Source organism: Antennarius striatus, chromosome 2 (genome assembly GCF_040054535.1).
Source record: "Antennarius striatus isolate MH-2024 chromosome 2, ASM4005453v1, whole genome shotgun sequence".
NCBI lineage: Eukaryota > Metazoa > Chordata > Actinopteri > Lophiiformes > Antennariidae > Antennarius > Antennarius striatus.
Window position 1 is genome coordinate 12,797,501 of NC_090777.1, and position 21,929 is coordinate 12,819,429.

The 21,929-nt window shown below is 40.2% G+C and overlaps 1 protein-coding gene across 4 annotated transcripts; it reads left to right on the forward strand.

Annotated features, from left to right (window-relative positions):
* The first annotated feature begins 843 nt into the window (after positions 1 to 843).
* On the forward strand, positions 844 to 21,013 carry clcnk (chloride channel K). 4 transcript variants are annotated; one of them, XM_068340931.1, is made up of 20 exons: positions 844 to 893; positions 1,007 to 1,159; positions 3,492 to 3,650; positions 3,757 to 3,885; positions 5,364 to 5,503; positions 5,605 to 5,685; positions 7,053 to 7,128; positions 7,625 to 7,750; positions 11,400 to 11,484; positions 11,780 to 11,881; positions 12,288 to 12,372; positions 14,152 to 14,295; positions 14,923 to 14,992; positions 15,095 to 15,205; positions 15,791 to 16,007; positions 17,869 to 18,002; positions 18,440 to 18,510; positions 18,914 to 18,994; positions 19,681 to 19,767; positions 20,544 to 21,013. In XM_068340931.1, exons 2-20 carry the CDS (start codon positions 1,012 to 1,014, stop codon positions 20,580 to 20,582), a joined length of 2,085 nt encoding a protein of 694 aa, XP_068197032.1. In that variant the 5' UTR covers positions 844 to 893; positions 1,007 to 1,011; the 3' UTR covers positions 20,583 to 21,013. The 4 variants fall into 4 exon arrangements, with proteins under 4 accessions (XP_068197032.1, XP_068197042.1, XP_068197051.1 ...); XM_068340941.1 differs by having other exon boundaries at positions 18,446 to 18,510; XM_068340950.1 differs by having other exon boundaries at positions 3,519 to 3,650.
* The last annotated feature ends 916 nt before the right edge of the window (positions 21,014 to 21,929 follow it).

Sequence of the window (21,929 nt, forward strand, 5' to 3'; positions counted from 1 at the left end):
CAGACAGTGATGATTGTTTATGAGGGTAAAATAGCTTCCTGTCTCACTTCAGGATGAGTTGGTGTGCTGTCCCGATGGCAACAATTTTCCTACACAGTATTGAGATTTACTTCTTTATAAAAACATATATGCTTATTAAAGGCTAAAAGGAGGAACTTTAGAAAACAATTTAAGTTTATTTCACAAATCTGTAGTTTTGTTCCTAGGTGATCCTGGTATATCAAGAGTGGAGGAAAGTAAAAGTAAATACTAATGGTGTCACCAGTATTTGCAACAGGAACAAGACAAGCCAACAGGCACATATATTTTCTCTCTCTAGTCAAATGCTGGCATGTCACAGAATTGTCACAGAATGCTGTTTCTCGTCTGTTTTAATTAAAATTACTCATCCTCTCCTATCTTTTTTTTTAATTTTGAAGAAGAAGTACATTCAAAGTACATACTTTAAGATTATTGCAAACTGTAGGCAAATATCCGAATATTATTAAGTATCTTCTGGAACATAGAAATTACATTCTGATGGAATGCCTTGTCTTGATAATATATTTGTCAAGCAAATGTATTACCAGTTGTTATAGGTCATGTTTACATTGATTGGATTAGGCTAAATCGGAACAGTTATTAGAAGATGAATTATTTTCTGCTTTCGGTTGCAATTGCCAGAAATCCAATTAAAAATCTGAGTTGCATGAAATCTCTCACACAACATTTCTGCAATCAAGACATGAAGGGCACTTCAATGTTCCCCCATAGAGTTAATATTAGCTACCCATTCAAGCATGACTGGACCATTACTTCTACACTAAAACCCTTAGCAGAGGTCAATCATGTCACTGAAAGACAGGCACACGCACCACACACATACACATCACTGTATGCGTAGCAGCTACTGGGTGAGTATACCTGCTTCTGATTGTATTATATAAGCTATAGCAATAAGACTTTAGTAATCTCATTGTCATTTTTGTCTCTGATTTTGACTGTTTTAATCACAAAACTCTCAAAGACGAAATGAGGAGACTGGACGAGGCTCCTGGGAGTGACACCATCAGACAGAACAGCGACCTTGATGAGGAAAATCAATCAGAGACATCCCACAATACCAGTCCGCTGATTGATCCAATCAAACCATGCCAACAGACTCGTGCAAACGTCAAAGGTCAGACAGAAGGGAGAAATCATCAGAATGCGGTTCATACTGATCAATACAAGGGTTGAGCCAGGTACTCGTTTCAGACGAGTATCCAGTACGGATAAAGCATTTTTGAAGAGTATGAGCAGGATACGAGTAAAACTTGTGCTCATGCTGAAGGAAAATCCTCATAACCAGTGGTCCCCAACTTTTTTTGCGCCACGGACCAGTTTCATCTAAGACAATATTTTTGCGGACCGGTCGTTCGTTTGCTCGATAATCATTAATGATGCCAGGACGGCAGTAGTCTAATAATAAATCATCTGCAGTGGTTTTAAGTAAAATGCAGATATCAACAGACAATAAACAACCTGTATTCATAAATTGATAATCAACATCTCTGTAAATGAAATAATTGAAATAATATATATTAAAAACTCAATCTATGTGACTGCACTGATGAGGTTTATTTTGAAATGTAGCGACTTAAAAACAGTGCATTCAATGTAGGAGAAATACTGATCATTTCCAATAAAAGGGTGAACAAGTCAATCAAATAATAATAATTACAATAATGAGAATTAGTGGATGTGGACCGCTGATCTAGGGGTAACGGGAGACAATCACACCTGAAGTGTGTTTCGGATGTCCAGTCTACTCCTCAGTTTGGTTTTCTTTACGGTCACTGCAGAAAATCCAGCTCCACAAAGACAGGAGGTTGGAAATGGAAGCAGGTTTTTCTGTACTTTTTGGGTGATCTCAGGATTATCTGCCTTGATTTTAATCCTGAAAACTGGCGCAGTTGCGAGCGTTTAATTTAGGGGTAACGGCTGGCAACACGCATGCATGCACGCACGCACACACACACACACACACACACACACACACACACACACACACATGCTCTGTCTCTCTATCTCCCTCTTTGTCTCTCTCGCTCTAAATATTTTTTAAAAATTGTTCATGCATACTTTGTAGTTCATAACTTCCTATTGCATACGTGGTATTCATTAATGCACTTCATGTTCTGACTTCATAAAAAACTTGTTTTGTAAATAATTTCTTTACTATTGTGATCAAAAGCATTGAATGTAAATCCTGAGGCTGTTCTGTAAATATCCATTACTGCACTTAAGAATATTCATGTTCTGAGTTCATAAAAAACTTGCTCTGTAAATATTTTTAAAATAAGCAATAAATTTAGCAACTTCTGATCAATCCATATCAATTTCAGACTTAAAACAATATACAGATTTAAGCTCCACCCATTTCCTGTCAAACCACACCCACTTCCGATTTAAGTCCCGCCCAGATCATTTAGATGGTTGAACAGATACAGATATAGATACAGACAGTGGTGTACTCGCTCATCCCTAATCAATACATTGAAACCAGTCGTTCATATGACACGAAGAAGTTATGGATTATTGTTGAGTTCAAGACACCAGAAGAATCTTTCTAAGAACGAAGGATTTAATAATAATGGTACTGGGATATATTTACTCCATTTAAGGTAACTGGGAGATGGTGTTTGATTATATTCTATTAAAGTTTTCCTGTATTTTATTACATTTAATCTGAACACAGCGCTTCTTGTTCTTTTCTGACACATAATCCTGACAGACCACGCCTGGGGCTTTACAAAACCTCTGCCTCCTGTGAAGCTAGAAAACAAATTTTGTTTACTTGTAATAACAACAGTTAATACTGGAACCAGCTACAATGTAAGCATCTGAGGTAAACAGCAATTAAAAAGAGAATGATGATATTTTTATTTCCACAGTTGTCTTTGGCTGGAACAGAGCTCAATGTATTTTGATATCTATCCTGATCTCTTTCTGGAGATATGGTATTGTTATAATTTTATTCTTTGATTCCTCTGGGATTCCTTTGAGGCTATTGAAGACTACAGTCAGGCATATTTGATGGTATCAGATTTGAAAATTAAATGGATCCATTTATTGTATTCAAATATTTGTTCTTTAAATAGCGAGTTACCTTAAATTATGGTTCCTGGGCTTTGATTTTGATGCTGGATAGGGCTCAATGGGATGGAACTCTGTTGTGCTTCACATGTGCTCAACTGGACATCATGTCTGCCAGAGGCTCAGAAATCCTGGTATCCAACCTCTGCCTCTGGCCCTTCTCAACGGATTCCTCTCCAGAAACACTGATTAATGTTTACTTTGTTTGTTCGATAGAATTCCATATTGTTCTTCTATTTGGGACACTATGGGTGGATTTTTGTGTCTGTTGTTTTTTGCAGGTATTCATCCCTAAATGAAGACTATTAGAATAGAAAATAATGTATAACTTGTGAAAATGGCTTCGTGTTCTGTTGCCTCTGTGTTTGTTTCAGAGGTGAGCCTGTCTGTTCTGTCTGTAGTGTGGCTGTTGAAGCTGAGGTCCGGTATGGAGGCAGTGGGTGGCATGGAGTGGTACGGCTACGCTGCTCTGGGAATGTTGACGGCTATCCTCAGCTTCCTGGTAGACCTCAACGTGACAAAGCTGCAAAGAGGTACGCGCACGCATACATACGCGGGCGTTCGCGCACGCACACACACACACACACACACACACGGAAACAGAAGACAGATCACCGATGGTTGTCGTTCCTTTTCCAGCTCACCAGTGGCTTTATATGAAGCTGGAGGGCAACAGTCTGCTTCAGTTCTTCTGCTGGACTCTTTACCCAGCATGCCTCTGTGCAGTTGCAGCATCCTTCTCCCACAACATCTGTCCCTTCTCCACAGGTCTGCCCAATAACAGTTATTTAGTATTGTTGTTTATTTATCGTTAGTTAAGTTTAAGGAAAATTAATATCTTTTTAATGAATGTTACTTCCTTTTTCTGACTGAACCCCAATTGAAATCATCATAATAACCAATATTTTACCCAAGAGCTATCATTTAATGTGATGATGAAAGAAGATTGAAGACAAAGATGAGTCAAAGTTCAAATTAATGTTTTATAGCTGAGGAATGTGTAACTACCAAGATTGTAATAGTAACTTGAGAGGTGCCTTTATTGCCTCATTTTCATTTTCAACATGTTTTACATTACATACATAATCATTTTTGTCTGAATTTTAAGTTTATAGTATAAACTGTGCAGTCTTTTAACCAGTCAGCCAATTTTTCCTGTTTTTCTGAGCTGTTTTGCTGTGACTATAAATTTGAGCTACAGAACCCAGACCTGTATGAAGAAATATGACTAGAAGGAACTTAAAAATAATCTTCCTGAGAATATGCAACAGTCAGGTTTGCATAACTCCTCTGCCGTACTGATGAGTTACCCTACTATGCCTATTATAACCAGGTTGCTGCTAAGATGATTTTGTGGTTGGGTAGATTATCTCATTTATCACCAGTCAATCACAAACTGATGGGTGCCAGCTGGAATTGAGGTGGTGAAGAGACCCTTTATTAGAGAAACATCCATTAATCCATTTTCTCGTAGACCAGATCGTCATAATCTTGTCTACAGCTTCTTTTCAAAGTTTTGGGTCACGGGTCTGCTGGAGCCTATCCCTGCCAGCCACAAACGAGAGGTGGGATACATCCTAGAAGAGATGCCAGCTTATTGCGGAGCAAAGAAACAACATTCCTGACATTAATATGTATGGCACACAGCTATAGGCTAAAAGCTGGACAAGGATGATAAGATTTTCATGCGACTGCAAGGCTACGTTGTCATTTCCTTGTAAATTGAAGGAAGCAGTCATCAAGTAGGTTTCCAGCACGTTTGATAAAGATGAGATGAAGATCAGAGATCTGATTTAGTCTTGATTTGTAACTGGTGTCTTTCAGAAACATTGCTCTTTCCTATTAAAAGTAAATGGCACTGAAAAAAAGTCAAGTGTGATATTATCTGTTGAGTGGTAAAAGGAGACATACAGCATGAAAAGTCAACCATGATCTTATCTGTTAATACATCCTGACGTCATGGACGGAGGGATCTCTGTGTACACAACTGTTGAAGGTAGAGCCTGATAGGGTGTGATAACATAACGATGGTAAAGAGACATTTACATTACATTTAATTCATCTGAACACACACTAATGGCAGGGGCTGTCATGCGGGGTGACTTGCCTTCTTCTTATCTTCTATTGTTCTGAAATAATTTAAATGTATTCACTTGGAATACATCGTAAAACTATTGATTGATTCAACACAGCCACATTTATTTTTTCTTTTGAAATTCTTTATGAGTTTTTCAATTTCTCCTCAGGCTCTGGGATACCGGAGGTGAGAACCATGCTGGCAGGTATTGAAATGCCTCTTTACTTGTCTCTCACCAACATGTTTACCAAGTTCCTGGGGGTTATCTGCACACTGGCAGCAGGCAGCACCGTTTTCCTGGGCAAAGTGGTGAGACATCTCAGTAATATATTTACATTTATAATGTGCAGCTGCAAACAGAGTCTTCTGCTTCAATATGAATGATAAAAATTGTTCTCTATTTGCCAAAGGGTCCATTTGTTCATCTTTCCACCATGATTGGAGCATATCTGAGGAACTTGTGCCGTCTTGTAAACGTTGATGATGATAAGGTACAACACAAACTTAATTCATAGTCTTGTGTCGAGTCATTTCACACTCGTTTTCGGTAACATTAAATATTCTCAAGCTGAACCACTCTAGCTAGACTCAATACACTGCCGGGCCAAATAAAAAGTCGCCATCCAAAAAAGTCACACCCTCTCATATTTTGTTGGGCTGCATTTAGCTTTAATTACAGCATGTATTAACTGGGATATTGTTTTGATGAGTTAATGCAATATCACAAGTGTTATTTCCATCCAGTGATGTGCTATTTTTCCATATTTTTCATCAAGATCTTGCATTTATGATGATGGGGTCTGATTGCTATGTAAAAGCCATCTCCAGCACTCATTGAGATTCCTCTTTCAAATGAATCTCAGCGAGTTTAAGGTCTGGACTCTGTGGTGGCCAATCCATGTATGAAAATGATGTTTCATGCTCCCTGAACCTCTCCCTCACAATTTTAGCTCAATGAATCCTGACATTGTCATCTTGGAATATGCCCGTTCAGGTCAGGTCTAGGTTCAGCAACAGTGTGTGTTCAAAGAATGAGATTAGCTGATTACCTGAATATACTGAATCACCAGGCTATTCCATCAATGGATTATTTCTGCTCCAAAGGCATGGGCATTTTCCAAGATGACAATGTCAGGATTCATTGGGCTAAAACTGTGAGAGAGAGGTTCAGGGAGAATAACCGGCAGGTATCAAAGGCTGGAGAGTCAGGGTGAACACTAAACAATGTGGCAGCGTATTGAGGGCTGAGCTGGTATGTGAAGAGTGGTGGCTGGTTAGGGGACTGGCTGCAGGTGAGCGAAGGGAAGGCCAATGCTGGGAATGAACTGATTGCAAGTGGGACCGAATCTGAAATAGCATGATTTGTTAGTGACAGGAAAACAAACAGGATAGTAATAGTCCAGAGACGTGACAATTTAAATAATTTTAAACAGTTAATTTCTCTTAAGAGTTGGAAGAGTTATCTCAACATCAATCACTATTTTGAAGATATGGCCTCAAAGCGTATGAATGTAATGTTAATGAATAAATAAAAAACATGTATGCATGTGTATCTGTGTATGTGTGCGTGTGTGTGTGTGTGTGTGTGTGTGTATGTGTGTTGTGTGTGTGTGTGTGTGTGTGTGTGTGTGTGTGTGTGTGTGTGTGTGTGTGTGTATAGGTGTGTTTGTGTGTGTGTGTGTGTGTGTGTGTGTGTGTGTGTGTGTGTGTGTGTGTGTGTGTGTGTGTGTGTGTGTGTGTGTGTGTGTGTGTGTGTGTGTGTGTGTGTGTGTGTGTGTGTGTGTGTGATTATATTCTACCAGTGAATGGCCCGTCATGAAAGTAAATGATGATGGTGCCTCTACTTACCCTTGTGTAGGACAGAGTCGGTGGGGAGATGCAGGTTGTAGCTGCTGCAGTGGGGGTAGCCAGCTGCTTCGGAGCCCCCATCAGTGGTGAGTGAAGCTTCAGCATCAGGACTCCAGTATCCTTCATCATCATTTGCAGACTCTCTATCTCCTCTCATACTGACCGTACTTCTTCAATCCATTATTTTTCATCTGCTCCTGTTATGTTGATTGAGGATTAGCATGGTTTATGGTTCCGGCACATTCAAAAACCAACATTTATAACAATAAACGACATAAATGTGACAATTTGTGAACGGTCATACTTACATGAAGTATGTTGACATTTTCCCGCGGTGCACTGGCACGGAGTTTGCCCTGCCTCAAGACCTATGCCAGCTGGGATAGGCTCCAGCTCCCCGTGACTCGCACAAGAAGATGAAGCGGATAGGAAGATGAATGAATGAATGTTGACATTTTCCCTTTTGCTACATGAGCAGACAGAATGTGTCTTGTTTGCGTTGTAGCTGAGAATTGTTTTCTCTATTTTCTCATAGTCCTGTTTGTGTTTTCCTGCTGTTTGTGTCCCCCACCTGGCCTTCAGGTGTTTTGTTCAGTGTGGAGGTGATGTGTTCCCACTTTGCCCTGAGGCATTACTGCCCATGCTTCTTCTCAGCTGCCTGCGGGGCCCTGATGTTCCGCTTGTTCTCTGTGCTCAGCGGAGATGGAGGTAAAACATCGATGAGTACTCGCTTCCCAATGGTTAACAAGAAGGAGGGTCATGTCAGGGCTGTCAACATTCTTTTGGCTACACATGGTGCATTTGGTGGTTTTAATTGGCATATGATCACCAATCATATTAAATGAGGTGTTTTGAATACAATTTTTATTAACGCATATTTATAATCTTCTTCTTCTTTCAGCTTTTTTATAATCTTCTTCTTCTTTCAGCTTTTCCCTTTGGGGGTCGCCACAGCGAATCAGTTGCCTCCATCTAACCCTGTCTTCTGCATCCTCTTCTCTCACACCAAATACCTTCATGTCCTCTTTCACTACATCCATAAACCTCCTCTTTGGTCTTCCTCTAGGCCTCCTGCCTGGCAGTTCAAAACTCAGCATCATTCTACCAATATATTCACTATCTCTCCTCTGGACATGTCCAAACCATCTCAGTCTGGCCTCTCTGGCTTTATCTCCAAAACCTCTAACATGTGCTGTCCCTCTGATGTACGCATTCCTGATCCTATCCATCCTGGTCACTCCCAGAGAGAACCTCAGCATCTTCATCTCTGCTACCTCCAGCTCTGTCTCCTGTCTTTTCCTCAGTGACACTGTCTCTAGACCAAACAACATCGCTGGTCTCATACTTCCTCATACAATACCACAGTTCCTCTCTGGGCACCCTGTCATAAGCTTTCTCCAGATCTACAAAAACACAATGCAGCTCCGTCTGGCCTTCTCTGTACTTCTCTATCAACATCCTCAAAGCAAATACTGCATCTGTAGTACTCTTTTTTGGCATGAAACCATACTGCCGCTCACAAATGTTCACTTCTGCCCTTAGTCTAGCTTCAACTACTCCTTCCCATAACTTCATCGTATGGGTCATCAGCTTTATTCCTCTGTATTTGCCGCAACTCTGCACATCTCCCTTGTTCTTAAAAATGGGCACCAGCAAACTTCTCCTCCATTCCTCAGGCATCTTCTCACTATATAAGATCCTGTTGAACAACCCAGTCAGAAACTCTACTGCCACCTCTCCTAGACACTTCCATACCTCCACAGGTATATCATCAGGACCGACTACCTTTCCACTCTTCATCCTCTTCAATGCCCTCCTCACTTCATCCTGACTAATCTTTGGTACTTCCTGGTCCACAACAGTCACCTCTTCTAGCCTTTGTTCTCTCTCATTTTCCTCATTCATCAGCTATTCAAAGTACTCTTTCCATCTTCCACCTGTCAGTAGACTTCCATCCCTATCTTTAATCACCCTAACCCGCTGCACATCCTTCCCATCTCTGTCTCTCTGTCTTGTCAACCTGTATACATCAGTCTCTCCTTCCTTACTGTCCAACTTAGCATACTGTCACGACGAGAGGGGTGTGGATCCAAATGCAGGACACCAAAAGCGAATCTTTTCTCCATGATTTAATAAGAAAATCAAGAATTCCCCAGACAAACAAGAATCACAAAATCAGGAAAACTTACAGGAACCAAACTAGAGAAAACAAACCAGGAAAAGGCTTTCATCCCATCTGGCTTAAAAAGCCTCATCATGACAACATCAACGATGTTCAGGTCTGAAACTCAGTTAGTGGTGTGTGGATGAGTATCAGGTGTGGAGCCGTGGCTCCACCCACAAGCCTGGCCCACCTCCCTGCCACACACCAGCACTGCCACGCCCAACCGTGACACATACAAGTCATCATAAGCTTCTTGTTTGGACTTTGCTACCTCTACCTTCACCTTACTCTGCATCTTCCTGTACTCCTGTCTACTCTCCTCAGTCCTCTCAGTGTCCCACTTCTTCTTAGCTAACCTCTTTCTCTGTATACACTCCTGTACCTCCTCATTCCACCACCAAGTCTCCTTATCTACTTTCCTTCCAAATGACACACCAAATACTCTCCTACCTGTCTCCCTGATCACATTAGCTGTAGTTGTCCAGTCATCTGGAAGCACCTCCTGACCACCCAGAGCCTGTCTTAACTCCTTCCTAAAATTCTTTAAACACTCTTCCTTTTTCAGCTTCGACCATTTCGTCTTCTGCTCCGCCTTTTCCCTGTTCATCTTCCTCACCACCAGAGTCATCCTACAGTACACACCATGTTCCTATGCGGTTTGGCTACACTCTCTCCTACTTTGCAGTCACTGATCTCCTTCAGATTACACCATCTACACAAGATGTAGTCTACCTGTGTGCTCCTACCTCCACTCTTATAGGTCACCCTATGTTCCTGCCTCTTCTGAAAGAAAGTATTTACTATAGTAATTTCCATCCTTTTTGCAAAGTCAACTACCATCTGTCCTTCTGCGTTCCTCTCCTGGATACCAAACCTGCCCATCAGCTCCTCATCACCTCTGTTTCCTGCACCAACATGTCCATTGAAGTCTGCACCAATGACAACTCTCTCACTTCTAGGTATGCTCTGCATCACTTCATCAAAGTCCAAGCAGAATTTCTCCTTCTCCTCCAGCTCACATCCTACCTGTGGAGCATACCCACTAACAACATTGAACATCACACCTTCTACTTCTAACTTCAGACTCATCACTCTATCTGACACTCTTTTTACGTCCAGGTCATTCCTAACAAACTCCTCCTTCAAGATAACTCCTACTCCATTTCTCTTCCCATCTATACCATGATAGAACAACTTGAACCCCGGTCCTAAACTTCTAGCCTTGCTACCTTTCCACCTGGTCTCCTGGACACACAGGATGTCTACCTTCCTCCTCTGCATCATGTCAACCAACTCTCTACCTTTTCCTGTCATAGTTCCAACATTCAACGTCCCTACTCTCAGTCCTATACTCTTGGTGTTCCTCTTCTCTCTCTTCCTACAAACACACTTTCCTCCTCTCCTTCTTCGACCAACAGTCGTCCAATTTCCACCGGTACCCTTTAGGTGAACAGCACCGATGGTGGACATTGTTAAACCCGGGCCTAGACCGATCCGGAATGGAAGCCATAGATTTGATTCACATGTTTGATTTGGCAAAAGTTTTACGTTGGATGCCCTTCCTGACACAACCGTCTGTATTTATCCGGGCTTGGGACCGGCACAATAAGACACTGGCTTGTGCCCTCTTGCGGCTACATTAAAAGCATATTTATAATGGTAAATAATTTCTGTCCATCACATTTAAAAACCCATCTACACAGGACAACCGAGTACAGCAGTGGAGCCTTTTAATAATTTAAGAACATTTGTGAACATTTCTACTGTATATATATTTTTTTTTTTTAATTTCAACAGTTGCAAGTTCAACTCTGTGTTCTGGGCTAGATGGTGGTTTTCCAAGGCATTACTATTTAACACTGTTTAATTTTATCTCCCATGTATTGGACACCGTACTGATTGTATAGAGAATTTAAAGCATTTTATGATAGAATAATAATAATTTCAAAAAAAACTCTGTCTCCTGTTTGTTTTCCCATGACAACAATGGAAGTGTTGACACAATAACTTTTTATTTTAAAAGTCAGTGTTTACTAAAAGCTTTCTAACTACATAACATGACAGTGGCAAAAAAACCCATTCAAACTGTGAATTTCAATAAAGCCCCAATGCCATAAGGTTTGAAAAGATTGGATTTGGAAAACAGCTGTGAGAGGAACTGGAGGGATGACTCCAATTTATGTGTGTCCACAGAGACTCTTCAGGCCCTGTTCACAACTAATTTCCCCACTACTTTACCTTTCCGCCCACTAGAGATTCTGCTGTTTGCTTTGCTGGGGTAAGTTTGTTTTTTACAGTGTCTCCACAGTCTGACAAGTTGTCTGTTTTAGTCTTGACAGATCACTTTGCTGCACATTTCAGTAATGATTGTGATATGAGCTCTGACAAGGAGTTTTTCGGCATATGCCTCTTATTCTAATCAACATACAGAGGAACCTTTTCTCATACCAGTCATTTCCTGGCTTCTTCTTCGTCTCTGTCAATCTGCGCTAATGAGTTCCGATAGTCTTTTATTATCTCTTAAAATATGCCTTGTCTATCAATACTGGAGTCATCTTTCTGTCTGGAAACAGGCTGCTGAGTGGAGCTGTGAGCTGCTTCTTTCTCTTCTGCCATCGATGGATCTTGTGCTTCACCAAAACAAACTCAGTCTTCATTAAAATGCTGACAGCAGAGTGAGAGATCATTTCTACATGTAATACAGATGATAATCATCTGCAGTCATCAGATGTTGTAGATATAGCAAAGGTTCAATTGAAACAGACTGATGTGTTTATGAGGCTAATCTATTAGCACACCACCCTCCAACTACAGAATAAAATAAAAATGTAGTATTTATAGTATAAAATATGAATTAAGCCAAGACAGGCTCATTCAGGCCACATGTAAATGGTATTCAAACTAGATCTTGTTTTATAAATATTTGACTTCTCATTGAAAGGATGTTCAAGTACAGATGGATGAGGTCATACAGAGTGCAGAGACGATTATTACTTAATAAATGGCTAAGTATAAATTAGAAAAGAAATTAGTACTAAGATAACATTGAAATATTTTATTTACATGAGTACCTCTGCGTAGGAAGAGTCTATACTCTGGCATGGTGGCCTTCATCCTGGCATGTCTGACGTTTCCCGAGTCTGCTGGTCAACACATGGCCTCTAAGGTAGGACCAAGCAGAATGTGAAGTCTCAGTCACGCTGTTTCCTGTTTTTGAACTGATCGTCATTAAAAATATATTTAGTTGTGATTCAGCTGTGAAGTTCAGGCTTAATGTTACTTTAGTCCTCATATTACACCTTTAAATGATAAGGCTTGAGCTGCCCTTTATTGTTCTTATTGAATAAATGTCACAGAAAGACAAACACAGCAATCTGCCCTTTGAGCTTTACCGTCTGAAAACTGTTGAAAACACGTCGCCGAGCCAAAGCGCCACACAGTAATCCATTTATGTTACGTAATGAATTATAAATAACCTTGTAGTTGAAGACAATATTTCTTCTCTTGTTTTGTGTGTGTGTGAGTGTTTGAGTGTGTGTTTGCGCGTGTGTGTGTTTTTGTGTGTGTGTAATGTTGTAAGGTGTGACAGGTGTGTAACAAGATGGTGTTATTGTCAAAAAATGGAAATAAATTTGACGTCACAGTACAACAACAACAACAATATTAATGACAGTTATGTCATCATTATATGATCTAAAATAATGACAATATAGAAATTAATCAAGTAACTGATTGTCTTAAATTTATAACACAATGAGTAACAGGTTCAACTGGAAAACCATTGAGGTAAGCAAGAGAACTCCTTCAGTCTGCAGCGCTCCTCTGTTTCTGAACTCTACTTTCTATAACTCACACCATTAACTTTGTTAGGTTGTAACCTAATAACAGCAACACATGCTTGGATGAACATTCTTACTGTTCTATTGAAATTATCTGTATTCCCAGCTCAACTTCAAGTCAGATGCTTGAAAGGTACGTAATCTAGGTTAAAGTGAGGTACAGGGTGATGAGGAGTTGTGTCAAGTCTCTTCATCAGTTATAGTATGTTTAGAGAAGACAGCATGACACAGGTGTCTGTACCTGACATGTTGCTTTATGCAGATTTTGCAGGGTGGTAAAACAGACTGATTTGTTGCACAGGATTAGAGTCTGTTCATGGGCAAATGCATTGGGAACATCACTCATCACAAGCAGTGTGTATTTGGACATTGTGGATCTCCTATGTGACTAATGAACCCTTCAAGTAGAAGGAACACACTGCACACACACACACACACACACACACACACACACACACACACACACACACACACACACACACACACACACACACACACACACACACACTTACTTCATCAGTGACACATTGGTAAGCCTTTGCTTTATGCTACATTAAAAGCACTATGCTTCAGCACACCTCATTTAAAAACCAGCAGTGAGTGTGTTTACTATTCAAACAGTGTGGTTGATGAATGTGAGGATGACGATTATGTTGATCTGGAACTGGTGATGTATGTTTACTCTGCTGCAAGCAGGATTGTGATTATTTGTTGAACTTCAAGTGTCAAATCATTAAACAAATGTTATTATTACACAATTGAAACTACATTAAGTACAAAATTAAGTACAGTTTCTAAATGGTGGTGTCATATATTAACGGAAAAAATATTTTTGAACCTACCTGGCCCTATAGGAAAAAGTACCCCCCCCCCCCTTGTTAAATCATGAATTAACTGTGATTAGCCATACTTTCACGAGTCACACCCAGTCTGATTACTGCCAGACCTTGAATCAAGAAATCAGCTGAAAGGAACCGGTCTGATAAAGAGAACGCTAAAAGTTAAAAAACAACACATCGTGCCACGATTTAAAGAACGACGAGATGAGAAGCAAAACGACTGACGTAAATCGGTCTGCAGTGATAATCACAAATTCTCTTTCACAGCTCACTATGAAGCAGCTTCTCACCTCCCTATTGGATGGCAGCCAGTGGACCGCTCCATCCCACAATGCCTCTGTTCAGCCACTAATGGAATGGAGTTCATCTGGGAGTCCTGTCCTTACTTTGGTTGTCTTTCTGCTCATGAAGGTACAAACAATAAAAACACAAATTAAGGAGTCAGTCAGCACTAATAAACATCATTAACAAGGTTCAGAGCTGATTCACCACCTCTGCTTGTTTTCTGAGGTCACCGTGGCCCACAATTAACCCACACTGGTCACATTCCTGAGCTGCAGACATTTTAAGATTTGACTGAATCATCTCATGCTCACGCATAATAATACTGCAGGTTGAAGGAATTAGAAATATCAGCAGAGAACCAAATAATGGATGAGTCACTGCACTGATCAGGAACCATCAGCTACATATTGATCATTCTCATTTATATTCCAAGATCTTGTAGCAGATTATTGTAGCGTAATTCTAAGCAGCATATCTGAGCATTTCTGCATGGATCCACTGTAAAGTGTCTAATGCTTGAATGTCTATGAAAGTTACAGAACCTCTTCAAAGAGGATTGGTTGTTATAACAGTTGGTCTTCCAAATACAACATGCAAATTCAGCACATAAAGGAGCATGATTCAATATTTATTTGTGCAAAATAGATTGTTAAAAGAAATATTTGACAGTGACTCATCTTCAGTGAGACACGTTCTAGTAGAGCTGTTCAGATGTTTTTGAGAGTTTTCTGTGCTTCTGTTGTTGGTTTGGAGATGTGGATGTTCATCCTCGTCTGCACCCTGCCTCTGCCGGCCGGATACTTCATGCAGATGTTTGTCTATGGTGAGTGGAGGGAACAAACATAGGAGAATTTTCATTTGCATTGTCTACCACCATAATGGGAAAACCTTGAGATACACTTAAAATTGAATTTCTATTTTCTAGGAGCGGCTTTGGGTCGTTTGCTTGGAGAAGGAGTAGCTTATGCGTCCTCCGCAGGAGGGACCTCAGGGCGGCAGTGGCCGTCTATCAATCCTGGGGGTTATGCACTAGCTGGTAGAAAAACAAGATCAATAACTCATTCGTGTAGAAGTAATGTATGGAGGCATGTCTACAGTGTTACACCAACCAGTGTTTTCATAAGCTGTCTATTATTCATATTTGACATAATAATAGTGGACTCTGTTGCCTGAGTGGGTTTTTGGTCTTCATCATTCATCATGGTCTTCAGGGCATTGTTGGTTTTCCATCTGTAAAGCGCTTTGAAATGTCTTCAGATCTTCAGAATGCGGTTACCAACCATAAAAGGGGCTGTCAGACTCCTGTAGTCGTGGTAAAAACTGTCCCTCATCATGCTCCTGCACACAAAGAAAAAAGAGAAAATCAGTTAAACACAAAATGCTTGATATTTTTAATAATTTTCTGCAGAAAGTTTTTTCTGCACTAACAATATTAATTAGTGGACTAATTATTGTAGAATCTGATAAAAATGTTAATCGTATTAATTTGAACTTGGGTTTTGGACATAGACTTTTTTTGTTAAAAAGAAATGAATTATGTATGAAGTGGAGATCAAAAGAAGTATCAGTCGTGTAAATACCCTATAACTGTTCTAAAAGTTGTTGTTTTTTACTGTTTTAGGTGCAGCTGCCTTCTCGGGATCGATGACACACTCCGTGTCCCCAGCTCTCCTGGCTGTAGAGTTAACTGGTCAGTTCAGCCATGTGGTACCCATCCTCCTCGCTACTCTGCTGGCCAACGCCGTAGCTCGCTCTGGACATCGGCCATCTTTCTATGATGCGCTCTCTATCAGCAAGAGACTCCCACACCTTCCCTCTCTCTTGAAGGCCTGCCCGTCGTGAGTAAATACACCACGTCTCACTAGAGCACAGCAGGTTTTGTCCCTGTGGTCACGTGACGATGTCATCCTAAGTAACATGGATCATTTTAAAACAACTTCCTTTTCAAAGTGTTTTTTTTTTTTAACTTTTATTGGTCAGAAAACTCATGTTTATCTAAGAGATGTTTTATTCTGAAGGCTACATTGGGAGTGAATTTCAACATGTGTGTTTGTTTGTCTTTTCTTTGGCCCTTCGTTGAGCTGGCAACTCATCTGGGGTGTAACCTGCTCATTTGCTTAAAGCCAGTGATAGGCTCCAACTAACCCATGACCCACAGCATGGGTAAGCAGATGTAGATGAGACAGTTGTGATCATACTGTCTAAAAGGAAATGGATGGAGGGAGGGCATGTTTATTAAAATCGATGATGCTGATCAGACACAACTTGTATTGATGTATTCTCTTTGTACTGTTTTCAATTAAACTGAGTGTCAAAAAGGACTAGAGAATTAGGATATTTTTCTTTTTATTAAAGTTTTAAAGAGTCACAACTTTTTTGTAATCAGGGTTATATAATGAAAACACTCTCCAGTGATTCTCTTCACAACCACTCACTGAACCACCACCATCACTGATGAGGTAACAACAGGGAACACCAACATTCACATTCATTCATTCATTCATCTTCCAAACCGCTTATCCGCTGTAGCGGGTCACGGGGAGCTGGAGCCTATCCCAGCTGTCTTAGGGCGTTAGGCGGGGGAAACTCCGGGCACGACGCCAGTGCGCCACACATTGTGATCATTAATTTTCCTCAGTAAGCATTCCTCTAGAAGTAAACAAGAAATCACTGATTGTAGTTAGACATGAGAACTGACCCATGACAATGTGTGTGACCATTGTTCGGCATCAATTATGAGAATTGCTTTAGAGATATATATTGTAGATCCGATTTAGAGTTTTTCTATTAAATGTCCTCATCAGCCTGAGAAGCTGAGATAGAAGCAGAAGTCAGGCTCATCACAGGTCCTCTTCGACAGCCTCCAGACACAGATCACGTAAACTATTCGTCTGACAAACATTATCCCGTCATCTGTCCAGACAACGTAAACTACCAGAAAATCGCATCCAGTGCTGCCTGAAGCTCAGCCCTGTTATTGTATTTTAGAGTTGCAGTCCATCAGCCCCTGACATTGTTTGGCAGCAGCCTGCTCGTGTTTGTAGCAGGGAACAATCATCTTCGATCCTCCTTTGTTATCACCATCAAATCACAACTACTCATCTTGCAAATCCTTACAACCCAAAAATAGTTTCAAAAGGAATGAGTGGTGAATGATAAATGTCCTTCAGAATTAGAGTTTCCCTATATTATGAAGCTAAATTTCCTCCGGGATTAATAAAGTATCTATCTATCTATCTATCTATCTATCTATCTATCTATCTATCTATCTATCTATCTATCTATCTATCTATCTATCTATCTATCTATCTATCTATCTATCTATCTATCTATCTATCTATCTATCTATCTATCTATCTATCTATCTATCTATCTATCTATCTATCTATCTATCTATCTATCTATCTATCTATCTATCTATCTACCTACCTACCTACCTACCTACCTACCTACCTACCTACCTACCTACCTACCTACCTACCTACCTACCTACCTACCTACCTACCTACCTACCTATCTATCTATCTATCTATCTATCTATCTATCTATCTATCTATCTATCTATCTATCTATCTATCTATCTATCTATCTATCTATCTATCTATCTATCTATCTATCTATCTATCTATCTAAATAGGCTGGGATTTACACTACTGTTTCACAGCTCCTGTTTTTACACACATCTCATCTCTTTCACAGGATTGGCTCTAAATCAGTTGGACAACTTCTGGGAGTGAAATCAGTCCAGCTACAGGAAGCAGCTGGACCAGAGGAGATTCGGCACGCTGTCAACACCTGTATCACAACTCAAATCCCTGTGGTGGACTCACATGGTGGGCAGACAGAGATATTTATAGCTATTTTATTCCAAACTTCTTCACATGTTCACATGTTTCTATCCTACAAAGAATAAAAATATATTTTAACATATGGAATATATGGAATATAAGTCATACATGTGGTGTCATAACTTTTCAAAAACAGCTACGGCACCACATTGGATCATCTTTACAGAAACCACTAAAATGATTAGGAAAACGATTGTATTTTGTAGTCATCTTAAAAGCTGCAGCAATTCTGCAGTGTGAGAGGACCCTGATAAGGAGCTGGTTATTGTGAGAAACTATTCAACGAACCAGCTGAACATTACAGCTGCAATCAAATGGATGAATTTTTACCGTCACAGCCCACTGGAGAAGCTGCACCCACTTGAAACTCCTGCAAGTGACAAAATCAGAATACTGATTTATTTTCTTCTCTTCTGTCGGAGATTTAGAAATTTTGCTGGGGTTTGTTCACCGATCTGATCTGCTGATGTTCCTGCGCCGCAGTAAGACCGAGGTAAACGGTGGGGAGAGTCACAGGTAGTTGCAGGCGAGGAAAAGGAGGGAACTGTCTGATCTAACTATTTAGAATTTTTTAATGAATGCAAAACAGCTGCGGAAAGAGGAAGAGAACTGAATCAAAGGTCTGGATTATGTAGAAGCTCATCGTATGACATCACATTTACTCTAAAGCATTATCTACCGGTAGAGAAATATTGGATTATGATAGAATTTAACAAAAATGACACATTTATGGGATTATAGGAACATCAGGAAGCCATACATACAAACGAGTTAATCTCAGGCAATAAAAACTAATGTGAATCATATTTATAAAATAAAAAATGAATACTGATGCACAACAATTATCCATCTGACAGAAAATGCATGTAAATATGAATATTTTTTATGCTGTGCAGGCTCTGGAGGAATATATGCATGAGGTCTGTCCCATTTACCCAAACTCTGTCCTGTTGTCTCCTCACACCACCATTCTGGAAGTAAGAGTCCTTAAGGAAATGCCAATAATATAGCTTCATTGAAAATATACTGTTTTGGGCGATACTCAGATACTCAGATTGTTTACATCGGTAAAGGGCGGAGGCAGAAATGTTATAGAAACATGGCAAACGTCACATCAGTGAATTATGGACATGCATTTGATATTTAACCAGTAGTTGCTGTTCACCTAGTGACCTAGATTAGAATAGTTATTTCTTTGCAGTTGAATCCTTAGGTGAAGCATATTATAGTGGCTTTAGGGATTGCACTCCTGGCGACAATCTTTATGTTCAGCCAGCAGGCAGCAGTTTTCAGGCAGACACCTTGAACACTCGGTCATACAAAAACCGCTCCACATCCAACAGCAGCTAGCTACCGGCTTGTAAGCATAGTGGAGCATTCAGCAGGTGAAGAGCCTCCACTACACGATTCCCACAGGAGATGCTAGAAGATAAGAACAGAATTTTTTTTTAACAGAAACAAATGTTTCTCTGTATTCGCTCAACGAGTAAAGAGAAACTATTTGTTATTAAGCATTATCAATAGAAATGGGGATGGTATATCGCTGATAATTTAATTGTTGCCTCAGATATCAGGTATGATTACTTTAACTTGTGTCTCAGAGACGAACTGAAGGAACATATCTCGCTGAATCTTCACACCGTGTTTCACCACATTTTCTCAGGTCCACAACATCTTGAGTGTGACGGGAACCCAGACGCTGTTTGTAACGGACAGGGGGAGGCTGCTTGGACTCATCACATGGTCAGAGGTGATATATATGAAATGTAATACATGTGTTTGCACATGCCGGCGCTCACACTTGTAATCTAACCAAATAACACATGCAGCTTGATTCTGGGTCCCAACCACAAGAACTTTGCTAAGGAGACTGTGTCTTAGTTTGGTTTCATTCAAATTATGCAGGATGGAGGAGGCATAATGACCGGTTCTGAATTCAAATGATACATCTTCAGATGTAAACAACTGCAATGGACAAAGTTTCTCAAAACAGCAAATGACTGTTCCCCGACTGGACTGAACTTTTACAAACTTTCTACTCTGACCATCGAAGCGCTTCACAACACACAACAGCATTCACTCATTCACACACACACACACACACACACACACACACACACACACACACACACACACACACACACACACACACACACACACACACACACACACACACACACACACACACACACACACACACACACACACACACACACAGTCTTTGAGTGGCGGGAGAGGCTAACAAGCACACATCAACTCATCCAGACTCATTCAGTAACACGTCACTCTGGGAACCTCCTCCAGATGAGAGCTTCTTTTTCTTTATATTACATACATATATTACATGAATCTGCTGTAGCTCCTGTCATAATTACGATGGCTACCGGAGGTCACATTTAACAACACGCTTAAATATGGGTTGTAATGAGCTACACAGTAATTTCCCTGATGAGGACAGACTGGATTAAAAACAATCTCTTCTTCTCTTTCCCTTTTTCTTCTTATCTGTTTTCTTTTCTCCTCCAGATGAAGAGAATAATCGAAGACTTGGCCAAAGAAATCTAAGCGGTGACACACAGGAAATACGCACGTCGCTTGACCTTTATCCAAGCAGACGTGAATCCATCTTGCCTGATTAACTGTAACACAATCCCAGCTAAAGTAATGATATCACTTTTTCATTTCCCAACCATAACAATGTTTGCACACAAACAAAAGTGGCATTAGCTGGAGGCTTCCATGATTAAAATTTATCAGAGCTTATTGTCTTGTCTCGTATTGTAACTTTCAGGATTTCGTCCAATGGGAAGATTACACATTATCTCATTTGCTGCACTTTTTTACACAGCATTATTAAAAGTGTGTCCACACAGAATAATTTCGAGTGGAGATGGAAACTAAAGCTTGGACCTTGTGCCTCGTGCGCTCATGTAACCACATTTCTCCACAAGTACATTTTGGTTTTGCAGATAGCTGAAACATCCTTGAGTTGAGTCGTACCGACATCTTGTAGTGTTAAAGGCAGGTAGTGGTCCAAATGGCAATTTCCCCTCAACATTTCTCTTAGGACTTTTCAAAGTAAAATGCAAAAATAAGGCTGGTAGCAGCAGAAATGGAATACAATATTAAAGAAATTGAATATTATTTTAATAATTATGTTGTAATAGATGAATAATCACCTCGAACTGAGGAAAGTGGTGTTTTGCCTTCAATGAGTATTACGTATCTTCAGAGGAGGAGGTCCTATGCATTTTTTTTAACCAAAGACTATTTTACCTGGTCTCCTTATGATTTAAGAGCCATTATGTATACGGATATGGATGGAGTGTTTTGTCTTTATCTTTATTCTGTATGTACTTGTTTTTGGAAAGTATAAACTACAAACTGAAAAGTACCGCCAGATACTTTTGGAGTGTGGTGACTTCATAATTTAAGCATGAGAATCATTCATTCATTCATTCATTCATTCATTCATTCATTCATTCATTCATTCATTCATTCATTCATTCATTCATTCATCTTATCTGCTTCATCTGCTTTTGTGGGTCACGGGGTTGGTTACTAGAGCCCCCCACAGAGGTGGGGGACACCCTGAGTACGACACCGGTGCACTCATGCTCCCATTCATACCTATGGGTAATTTGGAATGATCAATTCACTTGAAGTGCTTATTTTTGGAGGTAGGAGGATGCCGGAGAACCCAAAGAGAACCCACGCAGACATGAGAAGGACATACTGTACAAAGTCTGCACAGAAAGAACTCAAACTGAGAATCTTCTACCTGTGAGGCGACAGCGCTACCCACTGCACCACCGTGCTGCCGAGATTGTCACTCAAAGATAAAAAAAAAACATTTCATGTGGTGATTCTCCTCTCAGAGCACGTTGTACTTCATCACATCCTCTTCCATTT

Coding starts and splice junctions, on each gene's coding strand:
- clcnk (XM_068340931.1), top strand. CDS start 1,012: ATGAGGAGACTGGACGAGGCTCCTGGGAGTGACACCATCAGACAGAAC. Junction 1,160..3,491: donor GACTCGTGCAAACGTCAAAG/GTCAGACAGAAG, acceptor TGTTTGTTTCAG/AGGTGAGCCTGTCTGTTCTG. Junction 11,485..11,779: donor CTGCTGTTTGCTTTGCTGGG/GTAAGTTTGTTT, acceptor GTCTGGAAACAG/GCTGCTGAGTGGAGCTGTGA.